Source organism: Colobus angolensis, unplaced genomic scaffold (assembly GCF_000951035.1).
Source record: "Colobus angolensis palliatus isolate OR3802 unplaced genomic scaffold, Cang.pa_1.0 Scaffold233, whole genome shotgun sequence".
NCBI lineage: Eukaryota > Metazoa > Chordata > Mammalia > Primates > Cercopithecidae > Colobus > Colobus angolensis.
Window position 1 is genome coordinate 2,901,764 of NW_012115522.1, and position 16,314 is coordinate 2,918,077.

A 16,314-nucleotide genomic window follows, 5' to 3' on the forward strand; every position below is an offset into this window, starting at 1 on the left:
CAGTATAAACTCATGATTGACTTTCTCTTAAAAAAAAAAGTATTCCCTAGCTGTGTTCATGAAAAGGCCTAAAAATGACTTAGTATCAACAGACTTAGCACCCAGATAGTGATCTCTTAATTATCATTTCCAAAATAAAAGGAACCAGTGCTTCCTAGAGAAATTGATGATTCAGGGTTTGATGCGGAATTTTATGAAGTGAGCTTGAACCACACCAGAAAGAAAAGAAACTATTAAACACCACTAGGGTGGTGTCAAAAACACTAAGGAGGGCCAGGCGCAGTAGCTCATGTCTGTAATCCCAATGCTTTGGGAAGCCAAGGCAGGAGGATAGCTTGAGGCCAAGAGTTCAAGACCAGCCTGGGCAACATGGTGAGACCTTGTCTCTACAAAAAAAAAAAAAAAAAAAAGTTCTTTAAAATTAGCCAGGCATGATGGCATGTACCTGTAGTCCCTACTTTGGAGGCTGAGGTAGGGGGATTGTTTGAGCTTAGGAGCTTGAGGCTACAGTGAGCTATGATTGCTCCACTGCACTCCAGCCTGGGTAACAAAGCAAGACTTTGTCTCAAAATACGCAGGAGCTGCCATATAGAGGCTCCCACTACCAAACATGGAATATTCTGAGCCTCAATAATCACTGTGATAGATTTAAAACATCAAATATGTTAAAAAAAAAAAATCCTTGAGTTCACAATGAAACTTAAACCAAAAAAAAAAAAAACCCTCACTGGTCACCTTTGATGGATGGGTGGGAATCAACTAATTATTCTAAAAACTAATAAAGGGGGAACATGGAAGCACTTATCCTATCTTTCTTATATAAACTGTAAAGAAAGTAATCCAATAGTCAATGAGAAGTTTCCAAATATTCCAGCTAAGAAATGAAGAAAGGGTAACAGAATTAGAATATCACCATATTGCAAACCCCTAACAAAACTATTCGTCTAGGAAATCATCAATGGCTGCTAACATTTACAAAAAGAGTAACAACTTAATATTATGTGCTCTTGGCAGGAGTATGTTAGCTACCTATGAAGTATTCCTTCCAAAACAACAATAAAAAACCAAACTGGCGTCAAATCAACCTTCTACAGTGCCTGTTTACAAAAATAAATGAGACAGAGACATGGTAAACAACACCACAGGGATGCAATCAGCAAAATAAAGACTATGGGAAACTCTATAAGACAAATATATTACAAGAAAAAAGGGGAACAGGAAAGGAAAACCTATAAATTAAAACAGACTCAAGAGACATCAATCGGATGTAATGTATGAACCCTGATTAGAAAAAGCCAATATGAAAAAAAATTGTGGAATATGCAAGAGTAATTTGAACATTAATTTGATACTTGACACTGATAAAGGAATAAAGGTATTGTGTTCACATATTTTCAAAGAGACCTTACTTTTCAGAGATATATACCAAAATATTTGTGGATGCAATTTTGATATTTGGGATTTGCTTCAAGGTGACCCAGAAGGGCGTGCAGTGATAATGAAACAAGACTAGCTACGAGTTGGTAATGTTTAAGGCTGGATGCTGGATACATGGCATTTCATTATATTATTCTATTTGTCTATACTGAAAATGACCATAATAAAGTTTTTTGGTAAAAAGCTCAAATTTGAGTTTGGATAACTGGGAGACTGATTCAAACATACTTGGTTCTTAATGAACCATAAAAGATACAGGATGTTCAGGCTTTTAAGCTCTGTGTTCCCACTAGGATTATTTCACTGCCAGATTACCATGCTCCCATTATAAGAAAACCTTAAATCATAAAAATATCTTTAATGAGAATGACAAAGGAAAACAGGAAATGGAGGCAAACACAAACCATCCCAGGAGTTTTTCCTCTGATTATCCTATAGAGAGGCCTACTTTGCTCTATATATGGGGTGGGGAGGGGCAAGCAATCAGCCTCCCAAAGAGATTAAAGATTGCTCGTTCCACACACTAACTGAAATTAAAAAACAGGGTGACAGGCAACAAAGAATAATGCTCTGTATTCACACAGCACTTTAACTTTTCAAAATTCTTTAACATAAATGCCACTTATCTCACTTGATCTTAACAATAACCCTATAAAATGGCAGAAGAAAAAATTTACTTCCTATTGGAAATCAACACAAAGAGGTCTCAAACCTAGTTAGTGACAGAATACAAGTCTCCTATCCCTACTCTAGTGCTTCTTACACTAATCTGTTCCCATCCTAGCCAATCTGGTTCAATTATTCAGCATGTGGAAAAGCCTGCCCAGATCTCTTTTATTACCACTAGAGTCGTAAATACCTGATAATAGATGGCTCAATAAAGACTGCTACTGACATTTGTTGATTATTGCTCCATGCTGAACAGTTCCCAAAACTTTACTTAGCAATTTGGACAGCTCAAAATGGTTTGGAAGACTCAGAAGTGGGAATTTTTTTTCCTATCAAAAGCTACTCATATCCAGGGGGAAAAGAGAACATCAAATTAACAACTTAGAAGAATGTAGCATGTGTGTTTGTATATTGATGTGCATGTTTTGGAAGGCAGAGATAAAGAAACAAACATATTAGCAAGAACCTTCTTTTCTAACTTAATGGATTGATACTTACCCATTTAAACATGTCCCAGTCTCAATAAAAGTACAGAGTACGAACCCTGCACACACAATGTAAGAAATCCAACTTGTTGATTGTGAATAAAATTTAAAATAACCCAGATTCTGTTCCCCTATTTGTGGCTAATCTAGTTTACTGCCCACATACCATTGTGTTCCAGGCACTCATTTTAACTCACAAAACAGTAAAGGAATGGACTCCAACCAGGCGCAGTGGCTCACACCTATAATCAAGCACTCTGGCAGGCCCAAGCAGGTGGATTGCTTCAGCCCAGGAGTTCAAGACCAGCCTGGGCAACATGGCAAAATCTTGTCTCTAAAAAAATACAAAAAAAAAAAAAAGCCAGGGGTGGTGGCACACACCTGTAGTCCCAGCTACTTGGGAAGCTGAGGCAGGAGGATCACCGGAGCCTGGGAGGTTGAGGCTGTGGTGAGCCATGACAGCACCACAGCACTCCAGAGTGAGAACATGTCTCAAAAAAAAAAAAAAAAACACACACAAAAAAAGAAAAAAGGAATGGACTTTAGGCAGGCTTAAAGCCTGGGGCCTGCTGAAAGATGCTACACCTAGGAAACTGTCTTTGAATTCATCCAGTCTCACAGCAAAACACTCAAGAATGTGCTGGGTTTGCTCCAATTACTTGTGCCTGCTAAGCTGGTTCCTGGATCAGTAGAGGGATGGAGGTGGAGAGAGTCATCAGCAGCACTGAGCAGGCTGTGTTGTCTGTTGAATTTCCACATCATTTGCTATTAAAGAAATGTTACACTCTCAAACTGTGTTTGATTATTCTTCCAGTCAGTGGCATCACTGTCCTGATATGATAACTATGCAATATGCAACTATTCCCAACATTACTTCAAGTCATTAGAACCTTCTCTTAGAAACTATTACTCACTTGGTGCTCTCCCTAGAATGTCTGAAATTCAAACAGAGGCAACTCTATTGTCACTGAAATATCTAGACTACCTGTGTATATTTGAGAAGACAGAGAGGGCCTATCATGCTATCACTATGAATGAATGCCCCATGAACCTACAAGGAGGGATGCAAATTCACTGGAGCAAATACATGGTGTTTCTAGTACTTCCATTTAGATGATTTACAAATGGAATTTGGAATAGAATGAATATTTGCAAATCACCTATTGTGTATGATGCATTGTGCTAGCTACTTTATAAATCTCTTATTTAATCCTAACAGCCCTTCAAGGTATATCATATACTACCTTTTCACAAATGAAGAAAACAAAGATCAGGAATTTGTTAAGTAACTTGTCCAAAGTCTTAAACCTACTACATGGCAGAGCCAAAAGTTGAACCCAAGTCAGGACAAGCATCTTTATGACCTGCTTCTTATTAACCTATTTGCTTCCCAAAGGAGCTATGATTTAAAATGATACCAGACATAAAAATGTTTCTAATTCAATTTTCTGTGAGAAATCAATAGCTTTAATACATAGCAAAGACTACTATGCCTGGAACCAACTTATTGTATTAAACCAATACCCATTTTTATATATCCTAATCTGATAGTCTATACCAAATCTCTCTCTTCAACCACTTAGACCTCGTGTACTCAGAGGAAAAGCAAAAAATGTTTTGTTCAACATCTACAGCATTTTCAAATATGTGGAATATATAAGATGCCCTCCTTATTTCAAAATATATGAATAATAATCTTACAAATTTTCTCAGACTTAGGTTTCTCGATTTTACTATAAAATGAAGAATTCTAAAACACAGGCTTCCATTTGCTGAAAGTGCTATGGAAACAGGCTGAAGTCTAATGTATCAAACATTCCCTCTAAATTATATTAGGTAGCCTCGCTAATATGAGAATATGAACAAATGGTAAAAGCTATCACTTATAGAGTACCTACTATGTGCCAAGAATTATACATGGATTTTCACTTTGTATCTTACATCAGTCTCTAAGTTACAAGCAAAGAAACTATGGTGAGAAAGTGGTGAGAAAGTTCATATAACGTGGCCAAAGTATACAGCTAGAAAGTGGTAGAGGTAGAATTCAAACCCAGGTTTGTCTACCTCAAAGTGTATTCTTATTACCACCACTGCTTACTGGCTCCCAGTTCTTATCTGGTATATATATATCCCTGTCCTCAATTCTAAAACCATTATAGATATATATACCCTTATTTAAACCTATTATTAACTATATCAATTAATGTGTCCACAGTTTTCAAATTTGAAATAGTTTCTAAATTAAAATAATTAAGAAATGTCTGAAGAATTACCATTAAAAAAATTCAAATAAGGCAGCAAACTTTCATAAAATTCTGAGAGCTCAAGAACAGATAATTTGCATTGACAAAAACTTTTTCACTGCTTGGAAGTTATTCTTAAATTTTAAACTTCTGAATGGCTATTATCTCCCATGTTCTCCCAATATCTGTCAAATATTTCTTTATAAAAGTATCATGTCTAAAATATAACAGTAACATTCACCAAATGTGAATTCTTCAATTTATTAGAGTCTGAAGCAAAACATATAAGTTTTTAAATGTATAAGACATAATTTAAAATAGCATATTATTTTCCTGTTGTTTATCAAACACATTCATTAGATTGGCTGATGGGACAACACAAGAGTCATTCACTAAGATACGTCAAAGAATAGATCAAGTCTTACCTCCATTGCTAAAGCTGCTGTCTGTTGGTCATAATGATTCAGAAGATTAGGCATGAAGGTAGTATTATAAGGCAAATCTTGGCACATCCTCAAGGTAATAGGTTCACAAGAAAACAAACTGTGCCCACCTATATGCCCCATGAACACAGTTAAGGGCCAAAAAGAGAAGACAATCCAAGTCATAGCCATCCTTCCTGGGTCTGAATGAGATTCGGATGATCAGGCCTACTCAATACGAATTTTAGGTATTTATACACCTGCAGGTCTCAGCTCGAAGGTACTTCTTCTATATCTTACTGTTAAGTTCTTCAAACAGTTAAATACTCTTCGCACCGTCAGAGGTTTGTTAGCTTGGTCTCACAAAAGGCGTTTGTTTTTGGTTTCACAATATGGGAAAATGACATCATCTTGTCTCTTCTTTTCATTTTATTACATGGGGCACATTTGGCCAACATATCAAGTTGATCAACCACATTCCCAAACCACAGATTCCATCTTAGGAGAAGAGCTATTTCTTCCTTCGACTGAAATATCTGAAAAGTATTATTTTTAAAAAATGGGAGAAATTAGTCATTTCCTCTCAAAGTATTATGGACTTGACATTAATAATCTTTGATGAGAGATATTATACTGACCTAATAGTTATCAATATGTGTGTACTTTATAAAGATATAATTTTTCTACTTTATCATTTATGCTATAGCTACACTGAAATGATCCTTAAACAGCATTTAAATGCAAATTTAATTTCTTCCCTCAGTTGCTTATATAACACATGGTTTAATTTCTCATCTATAATGGCAATTTTTCATCAGTCACAATACACAATTGATTCATTTTGAAAAATTCTTACGCTATTGTCCTGAATTTTATTTAAAATATAAATATTATGCTTATAACCTAAATTATTGAACTTAAAATTGTATGTGTTTTAATCTTTAACAGTATATTTTTGCATTAACTGATACAGCAGAAGACATCTGTGAAAGTGGTCTGAAAAATAAGTCAGATACAGATTCAAGTCTCTTGCTAGCTGTGTGAATGTAAACATACCACTTAACTTCTATGCACCCAGAATTTTTCTTCTTGAAAATGATTCCAATACCACCTCACTCACAGGGATGATATGAGTGAATCATAAGACAAGGAACGCAAAGGTACTTTATAAATGGTAAAGCAGTATTAAACATTAGACATTTTAATCACTGAATCAGTTTATACAAATGCTACCTCTATCAACCAATACTGAACTGACATATAGAAGGTTCTAAAATACTAGGAAATTTTCACAATATTACATTATATTTTAGATAGTACAAAAATTTAACAACACAGATGTAGCACTAAGAAATACTTCAGCAACGAATGGTCATTACACACAGCCATGCTACACAGAGAATAGAAATCATCCCTAAAAAGTCACAGCAGAAATAAGAGTAATTCCCAGTTATTGTTTCCACGGAGCTTTAGAATTTCTAACTTGTATGTACTTCTCCAGGGGCAAACATATGTGTGATTCTCAATTGGAGGTGAGAGGGTGTAGGTGGAGTGGAAGGCAGGTCTGGTATTAAAAAGGCATATTCTAAGCTATCACATTTTGATTTGGTTTAGTAACAATGTTAACTTTGCTTTTATTTCAATTTGTTTCATATGCATTGGATAGTTTTATGTTTGTTGTGGAGAGCCTAGGTTGGGAAAAGATGAGAAATTCAGGTTCAGAAATTCTCAAAGCCCCAGATTAACAGCACAACTCAAATACTAGCACCTATAATAACTTAGATTGTGGGACCTGGAACTGCTTTGGCTTAAGCGGGGAAAGAAACTGTCCTTTGTGCATTAAATACCAATGATTGGGAACTCTATGTCCCAAGCTTCAGTTACCAGGCAGAAAACTATTTGGAGAAAGTAAAAAAGTGGCTGAATCTTTCCAATTTCTCCCTCTAGCAGATAGTCTTGACTAACGGAAGGGAAAAGAAAAGTGTATGGTCCCTAGAATTAGGAAACTAAGGTTAAAAGTAAACCCTGCTCAAAAAGCCCCAAAGCTCCTCATGTTCTACATCAGAAATTTCTGAAACGGATTCTTAGCCTGCCATATTTTTTTTCTCCCCACAAATGTGGAGGTCTGCCTATAGAAAACTGATACTGGGCTGGGCGGAGTGGCTCATGCCTGTAATCCCAGCACTTTGGGAGGCTGAGGCAGGTGGATCACGAGGTCAGGAGTTCGAGACCGCCCTGGCCAACATAGTGAAACCCCGTCTCTACTAAAAATACAAAAAATTAGCCGGACATGGTGGCAGGCGCCTGTAGTCCCAGATACTCAGGAGGCTGAGGTAGGAGAACTGCTTGAACCTGGGAGGCTCAGGTTGCAGTGAGCTGAGATTGCGCCATTGCACTCCAGCCTGGGTAACAAGAGCGAAACTCTGTCACAAAAAAAAAAAAGAAAACTGATATTGACCATAGTTAAAAACATATTTATCTTAATTACCATGCAGCACAGTAACAATTACGCATATCATTAAATACATCAAATAACTGTTGAAAGTTTTATTTGATTGTAGTATTAAAACATCCATGTAAGTTCAGTCTTTGTTGTTTATTGCTTATGCAGCATATTCATCTGCCTGCTACTAAAAAAAAATTAAAGGGAACATTACTCCCTGTTGAATATGTATATAGTAACACCAAGAATTTCAAAAATTTCATTTAAACTAATGTATGTTTCAAGCAGGTAGGGGTTTCAAATCAATCGTGCAAAGAATACTACCACATAAAACCTGAGGAAGAAACTAAGCAATATCTCATTCAGCTTTTAAAACTAGCTGATATGTCCCCCTACACTTCTGCCTACTCCATCTATTTTACCTGGTTTCCTCTTTTATTCCTTTTGCCTCACTTGCAAGTAAAGCATCCTACCTTCTTATAAAAGTGCTTCCTTATGTACTATGACATTCAAATTACCATGTACCAAGATGCTTTTGTAAAACCTACTGTTCAGCTGTGAAAGGACAATAATCTTGATACAGAAAGACTGTAGTTTATGATTATTAAAAGAAGGGAAAAAACAGCAGTGGATTCAGTGAGACAAAAAGAAAACAGGCAAAGTACAGGTGTTAAAGAATTTTCATTTCCCCCAAAATAGCAGTTCTCTAATCTTAAAGTGTAGCAGACTCATGGATTCCCCCAGAAATCTGAATCCTGGAGAATGATATGCATTCTAATGATTACCTCAGGTTACAAGTGCTCCATGTCAGGTCTTGAGAAATGCTATCCTAGAACAGAATAATTAAAAAGAATAAAGGTATCATTTATATAATTATATACATAAAATGAATTTTAAAAATAAAAGCAGATAGGGGATAACATTTTAATAGAAACATAAGCAAAAGACATAAATTTACAAAAGAAATACAAGTAGCCAAGAAACATATGAAAAGATATTCAACTTCACTAATAAAAAATGCAAATGTGAGATAAGATTTTTGCCAATCAGATGGGAAAAAACAATAATGATAGAAAACAGTAAAGGGTGGGAATACAGGGTAAAGAACACCTTCAACATTTCAACATTTTCAAATGCTAATAGTAAACTAGTTGGTACTTTAAAAAAAAAAGGGGGGGCTACTTATATCAAAAGCCCTTAAAATGTACACAATTTCATCCAGCAAATCTCTTATAATTTATTCTAAGTAAACACATAAGTACACATGATGCACAACCAAAATATTAGTGTAACACTGTTTATAACAATTAAAAAAAAAAACCTAAAAGTTGGAAACAACCTGAACGTCTACCAATAAGAAATTGGTTAAATAAATTATGGTATAAACACATGATGGAATATTATATAGTTACTAAAAATGATGAGCATAAACCTGTATTTGTGGATATGGTAAGATAGTAACAATAAATAAAAAATAAAATTTAAAAGCAGTTTACAAAACAGTATATGTATATAGCTCTTTTTGTCAAAAAAAAATACACGTACATATAATATAGTAAAACTATTTCGATTGTTTAAAAATAAAATATTAAATGCTTTATGGAATTTTGTTAAAGAACCTATAGTACATTATTTTGTGTATGAAGTAATTAACTCTGCTCAATCTATAAATGTGTCCTGACTAGCTGACAAGAAAAACTACTAGTGAAACGACTGGTTTATTGACTACTAATTAAGCAACAAGCCAAGGAACACATTACTGCTTTGCCGTACCGAGTGAAAAGCAAATCACTGATGATCAATTTAGTAAGAGTCAAAATCTGATTTTCAATACTAAAAAAAATCAGATAACCAATCAACTGAATCAAATGATATGCACAACTTAAAAACTTAAACATTCCTGGCTGGGCACAGTGGCTCACGCCTGTAATCCAAGCATTTTGGGAGACGAAGGCGGGCCGATCACTTGAGGCCAGGAGTTTGAGACCAGCCTGGCCAACATGGCAAAAACCTGTCTCTACTAAAAATACAAAAAGTAGCTGGCTTGCGCCTGTAGTCCCAGCTACTCAGGAAGGGCTCGAGAATTGCTTCAACGGGGGAGGTGGAGGTTGCAGTGGGCAGAGACTGTACTACTGCACTCCAGCCTGGGTGACAAAGTGAGACTCTGTCTCAAAAAGATTAAATAAAATTAAAAAAGTAAAACTTTTGATAAACATTCCAAATAATATGTCTTCAATAACATAATGAATTATCTGCTTCTAATCACAATCATGTGAGCATGCCATTTTTCCTAAGGTAAGGTCATCCATGGAAAAGTTGTAAGTTGAAGTTCCAGATTTGCAGGACATAGTAAAGATTGTGGCCAAAGAGATCCTATCCAAACGTAGCAAGTCATTAAATAAAGGTTAATAGTTGTTTTGGGCGTTCTTATTGATATTATCTTTTTTTTATTATAAGAAACTGCAGTATATCAACCGGAAAAACAAAGGGGGGACCTACTAGATTAACATAATTGGAGTGAGCAGCTTCAGGGGTGAGGGCCCTGCAAAAAGTGAATGCTATGCAACAGTTGCTCATGCCCTTTAATGGGAAAAGAGACACATTCACTTCTCCATAGAGCAATACAGAATATCTGGAAAGCTGATTTCAGACTAAGTTACTTGGTTAACATTCCATCAGAAAATAAAAAGGACTAGATACTTTAAAGCTCACACATTTCTATTTTTATGAATGTACAACATCAGGAATTTTATATTTCCCAACCATTATTTATCAGGTTTCTTTTGACGACAAAAAGTATTTAAAATAAACTAAACTAAGTATTTCTCCTGAAAGACAGCAATAAAGGGAAGGGATTCCAATCTTGGAAGACTGTCTTCCCAGGCTGGCTGCAAAATCAGACCCAAAGAACTCGGTGGGAAATGCAGGAGGTGGCAACTGGGAAGAGGAAAGCAGACTGAATCCAAGAAAGGATGATGAGAGAAGTGGGCCCTAAGGGTTTGTCAAAGGGGTTCTGCAACAAAAGATTATGTTCAGCAACTCTATCCCAATTTACACCTTCTCTACAGATAGGGCTCCATTTTATTGTTCTGTTGAGAATTCATTTTCTGGACACCTGATAAATGCAGGTAACATTTTGCATTTCCACTTGAGAAAGATCATCTAAAGGTTGTCTCAAGAAGTAAATGCTGGTTACACAGTGCCTACAGAGGGAACAGGAGGAATATTCTTTGTCTTTTTTCAGGCATGTTTTCAAGAACGCATTCCAAGGATTAGCAATAACTATCTCTAAATAACAGTTTCTTCTCTTAAGAAAATTATTGTCTTGTTAGACAAAATATACACTCAGCGAACACTCATTGCTCAAATGGTACTTTCCTTTTCTTAAAGTCTATATAGTCTTTGGCCCTTTGCCTACTGGTTGCTACAAGAAAGTTTATATAGCTTCATATTTAATTCACAGGACCTAGATTCCTACTAATCTCAGAGAATCTCTTTTCTGAACTTTCCTACTTCATCTAATGTTTAAAGTCCATTTGTCATCATCTGCTGATTACAACAAATAACTTAATCTTCCAATGTGTTAAGTGATTAAGGCTTAAAACACACACACACACACACACACACACGCACACAGAGGAAAAGTAAATCCATCTAGGTTCAAAATTTAAATGAATGGCAGGCATCAAAGTTCAGTTCAATTTAGAAATTATTAATTACTAAGACTAAAGAAGACAGAAGATCTTTAAAAACTGACATGAAAATAAAACTGAAAAGTTAAGAGACAGATAGATTCTGGACTTTAAAATGGGCTGAAATTTCAGCCCAGCTTCTCTTAAATCTGCTATCAAAAAATTCTCTAATACCAAGCCCCTGCTTTCCACCCCTCTTAACAAGGCTGCATGGTTTGCATGCTTTGACTACGGAATTATTTTAATGAGATAAAATCTGGGGACCAGGGTTTGGTTTTCAGGCCCACTAGCCTAGTTATATTCATCTCAAACTTCATGTGCAATACACTCCTTGAATATACCGAACTGTCAATAGTTCCTAACATGATGAACTGGAAAGCAAAAAGAGGAAATTGATTTTTTGACATAGTAGGTAAAACTCTTTCCTAGCCAGTAAGAAGCTGTTACACTTCACTTGTTCCTATCATTATAGAAATACCACTACTGAAAATCTAATTTCTTTCCTCGAGACTCTACCACACATTTTCCTCCAATCTATGCTGAATAATTTATCCAGTATATATTTTCAAAATCATTCTTTTTATTTTTGTGCACAGCTGCAGTTTTAATCATGCATAATTCTAGAATTCTGGGGATAGAAAAAAAAAAAAAAAACTTCAGGCCAAAACCGCTTAAACAAGTGGTACAAATTGTTTCCTACTATCTGTCTCTGAAGGAAAAGAAAGTCAACAGCAGCTTAACATCAACACACTCACATACTCAGAAAAAGTTTTGAATATAAAATCTTAGAGTTTCACTACCAAACTAATATGAAATTTAAGTCTGTTTTCCTGGGAAACAGACAACTTATTGGGAGTAAAAATCTCCTCTCTCCTTCCCCAGTGATAAAGCTTTCACTTTGTTCTATACAAAGAAAGAATGTGCACTTTGCTATTAAATTCCCTTAGCCCTCTCTACTTCAAATATCTCAATCATGGAACTCCCAAGAAATATCCACCTGAATGCTCAAAGCACAAAATAAAGCTCAGAAGCATAGAGTAGCTAGGATAAGGAAACGGCTCATTGTCCTTCTTCTCCTTTTATAAATGGGACGCTTTTACAGATTTAGGAGAAATGGAGATAGACAATTTTAGTAGTGGATGAGGGAAAAAGGAGAGGAGGAAAGAGAGGGCAGAATGATAGGCTTTACCCGTAATTTACTTATTTTCCTAACAGTTTCAAACAATGGGGTGGGAGGGGGGTATAGTAGAAGGGCTGCCTCTTAGTTATACTTTATCTTCAGCTCTATCCTTCCAGCCCCACCCAGTCAAGCTCTTACACCTCTTTCCTAGGCTCTCCGACTCTGATTTTTTTTTTTAATCTTTGTGGGTTTTCTTTTTTTCTGGAGGAAAAAGATAGTATTGATTTGTTTAAAAGTAAAGACGGAAAGCATTATCTTCAGGAGCAACCACTTCTTAATAATAGAACTAAGGATTTCTATTCCTTTTCCAGACTAAAATGCAGGAACAGCACCAGCACACCACCAAGGACTAAAGGAGGATGAGAGAAGGAGGTAACATCCCCAGGGGTAGTCAGGTCTTTGTTTTCCTGCTCATATCATACTAGCTTTACAAAGTAACTCAATTCCCATCAATAAGCATTCCCGATCAGAACTACTTCTCTAAGATGAAGCTGTGTCTGAACACTCTCCCATAGCAGTCACTGATGTGGCTGCTCTGCTGTATGCCGCTGTATCTCCGTCAATCCAGACGGGGACCAAAATTCAAAGAGTCATTCTACACTGGGCAAACCGCCGAACCTCCTTCATGGGGCCGATCTCTCTAAATCTGAAGTCTACTCCTCTGCCTCAATTCATGGCACGTGCTTTTGTTCTTAAAAACAAAGCCAAGAAAAGCCCCCTTGGCTTATCTTACAACAGAGGGATCGAACTCAAGACTCCTAGGATGTAAAACACCTCTAGGAAGATGTTTACATGTCTTGAAAGGACACAAGACTCCTTAACCTTGTAGGCTATTTCACAACAGCTTGATTTCAGATGCGGACCCTCGGGCATCCAGCAGCGACTACCCCACGGCAAACCCACAGCCCGCGGAGGAGGCAGCCGGGGGAAACTCGCGGAAGGGAGCAAGGATTTTGCAAACTGACGGACCGGCAGGGAAACTTTTAGACGCGGGCAGGCAAAGGTGGGCCCGAAGCTGACCCGAGCCGGGGCCAGGAGCCTGGCGGCGCGCGCTTCGGGCTGCAGGGAGCCACCGGCGCATTGTCCTCCGCCCACGCCCCCCTGGCGCCCCGCGCTGCCGCCGGTTCCGGCCGGGCCCCTCTCCCAGCCACTCAGGGTCTGGGCCGGGGTGGAGGCGAGCAAACCGCGGTCCACACTCGCACAGGTTGCCGAGCGCGGGCTCAGGGCGGACAGGGTTAACCGTCTCCAGGGGCAGCTCCCCTCTCAGCCCTCAGCCCCAAAGTAGGCGTCCCCGAGGCCTCCCGCCGCACCGCGGGCCCGGGACCCCGCTCCGCCGCCCGCCATAGCCCGGTGCCCAAGGCTTTTGTTGTGGCCGCGATGAGAGGAACGATCCCTAAGGAGGAGGCGCCGGGCTGCTGCTGGCTCCTCGGCGCGGGCTGCGGCGGAGCAGCAGGCAGCCGCGCGGCGCGTCCGGGGGCTCCACACTCGCCGCTCCCTCTCCCGCTGCCCCGGCCCACCGGCCCACACGCTTCAGGGGGCTCACCTCAGACCCCGGCGTCTGGCTCCAAAGCGGTGGGGGCTGCACCGCCAGCCGAGGGCGGCCGCGTGTCCCTCAGGTACCCGGAGCGGCGGAGGACCGCCGGCGCGCGCCTCCCAGCGACAGCGAGCTTTCGCGAGCGCCAGGGCGCGCGGCCCGGGGAGCGAGCGCACGAGCGCGCGCGCATGCACGGGGCAGGCGCACTGAGCACGCTCGGCCGAAAGCTTTCTGCTGGAGCCTGGGCAAACCGGGCTGGCCCGGGGCGTCTCGTTGTTCTCTGCCTCTCGCCCTGAGTGACGCCTGGAGCTGCCCTGCTCCGGCGTTCTGGTTCCCAGCCCTGGAGGCGCTAATCTGAGATGCACTCGGGGGCCTCCTGGCAATGCACTCCCTCCCCTGATAACACGCGAGCGCGGAGGTGTGATTGCAGGACCACCTACACCTGGTCTGAGAACCAGAGGTGCCGACCTCCGGACCTGGGGATTTGGGGTGCTCAAGAGGCAGATGCCCGGATGCTGAGGGTGGAATGGGGTGCAGGAGCTCTGGCCTGCTACAGAGCTCCACGCGAAACAGCGTGGCAGACAGGCTACTCGCCCGGGATAGTTCATAGCCTCTTGGCCAAGACCTTTGGAAACAGGTGGAGCTGGTCGTTACTGGTGCGCGCCCCAATTTTTGCTCCTTAGGAAATGTTTCTCCTCTCCTTTTCTACATAAGCGGCTTTAAAGCTGAAAGAATTCTTTAAGATCGTCTAAACTGAACCTCTCATTTTTCAGACGAGGAAAAGAACGCCCCAAAAGGTTAGATGATTTACCTAAAGCCATGCAGCGTTTTAACAGGGCCTGGATTCATCCCAACCTAGGGCTGTTTTTCTTTTCACTGCACCGTTTAACCGTTTCTTTCTCTTCTTTTTCGTTCCTCGTGAACCTAGATTGCATGGGCATCATTTTGTTCATTCGGTAGCACATAGAACACATAGAGCACATAGAAATTGAACGATGTGAATGGACTTAGCACTATTAGAATTGTATACTTAAAAATGGTTACAATGGTGCATTTACGTTGTGTGTGTTTTGCAATTATTTTTAGAAAGGCGCTTGATACGTGTTAAGTAAATGTTGAAGAGTATTGAACTTAGACCTAGAGTTTCACATCAGAAGGTGAGCTGTGTGAACAGGCATGATAAATGAGATCTGAAATGACAGTTTCAGTTTCTCTAATAAGTAAATACTTGTGCAGTAAACAATGTTTAAAATAATATTGATTCTTAGGTTGATTCTAGGCAGGGCAGTGTATCCTCTGGAGCCAGCGGTGCCTCTGTGGAGAGTGAGTGAGGGGGCAGATAGTGTAGGGGAAATCTGTGTGTGTCAGATCCCTTGTAGCTGGGGAACCTGTGGAGATGCGCTGCGAGGTGCATTTTTATTCAATTTAGCCACCATCCTGTAAAGACTGTCAGGAATGGGACACATCATAGCTCAACATCGGGAGGTGGGAATGACGTAGAAATGATCACCACTGTATCAACATGACTAAATCTCAGAAAAAGAACATTGATGGGGGGGAAACACAAGGTATGTAAGTGATTATGCCTCTTTAGAAAAAAAAAAAACAAACTAGCAATACTATACAATGTTTATGAGGGCAAACGTACATATAATAAAAGCGTAAAAATGGACAGAAAGGCTGCACACTAATTTCGTGACAATGACTGCCTCTAGGCAGGCAGGGAAGGGAATGAGACCTGGGAATGAGACACAAGAAGCTTCTCCTTTATCTGTGAAATACACACAAATGTAACGTTTTTTAAAAATCTCCGTGGAGAATCAAGGGTGTTTCTTATGAAAGTGTCCAAACTTTTCTTTATGTTCGAAATGTCCCCCTTAAAAGTAATTAATGTTTGGGGCTGAGTGACGTGGTTCAGGCCTGTAATCCCAGCATTTTGGGAAGCTGAGGAGAGAGGATCGCTTGAGCCCGGAGTTGGAGACCAGCCTGGGGAACATAGCAAGATCCTGTCTCTACAAAAATAAATATTAAAAAATTAGCCTTGGAGGATTGCTTGAGCCCACTAGTTCAAAGCTGTAGTGAGCTATGGTTGTGCCACTACACTGCGGCCTGGGCAACAAAGCCATCCCTGTCTCTTAAAAATAAATAAATAAATAAAAAGTAATGTTGCAGTGTCAGACATTGAGCTCTATGTGCTCACTGTGAACAA

The 16,314-nt window shown here is 39.3% G+C and overlaps 1 protein-coding gene across 3 annotated transcripts in view; it reads right to left on the minus strand.

Annotated features, from left to right (window-relative positions):
- The window catches only part of FZD3 (frizzled class receptor 3), a 71,171-nt gene extending 56,919 nt beyond the window's left edge, over positions 1–14,252 (minus strand). The window contains exons 1-3 of one of the 3 annotated variants that reach the window (XM_011944558.1): positions 14,115–14,252; positions 8,485–8,523; positions 5,260–5,792 (exon numbers count right to left, since the gene is read on the minus strand). In XM_011944558.1, coding sequence (XP_011799948.1) covers positions 5,260–5,448 — 189 coding nt within the window. In that variant the 5' untranslated portion in view covers positions 5,449–5,792; positions 8,485–8,523; positions 14,115–14,252. Of the gene's footprint in view, positions 1–5,259; positions 5,793–8,484; positions 8,529–14,114 lie in introns of all 3 variants that reach the window. The other 2 variants (XM_011944557.1, XM_011944556.1) reach the window with 2 other exon arrangements.
- Between the last annotated feature and the right edge of the window lie 2,062 nt (positions 14,253–16,314).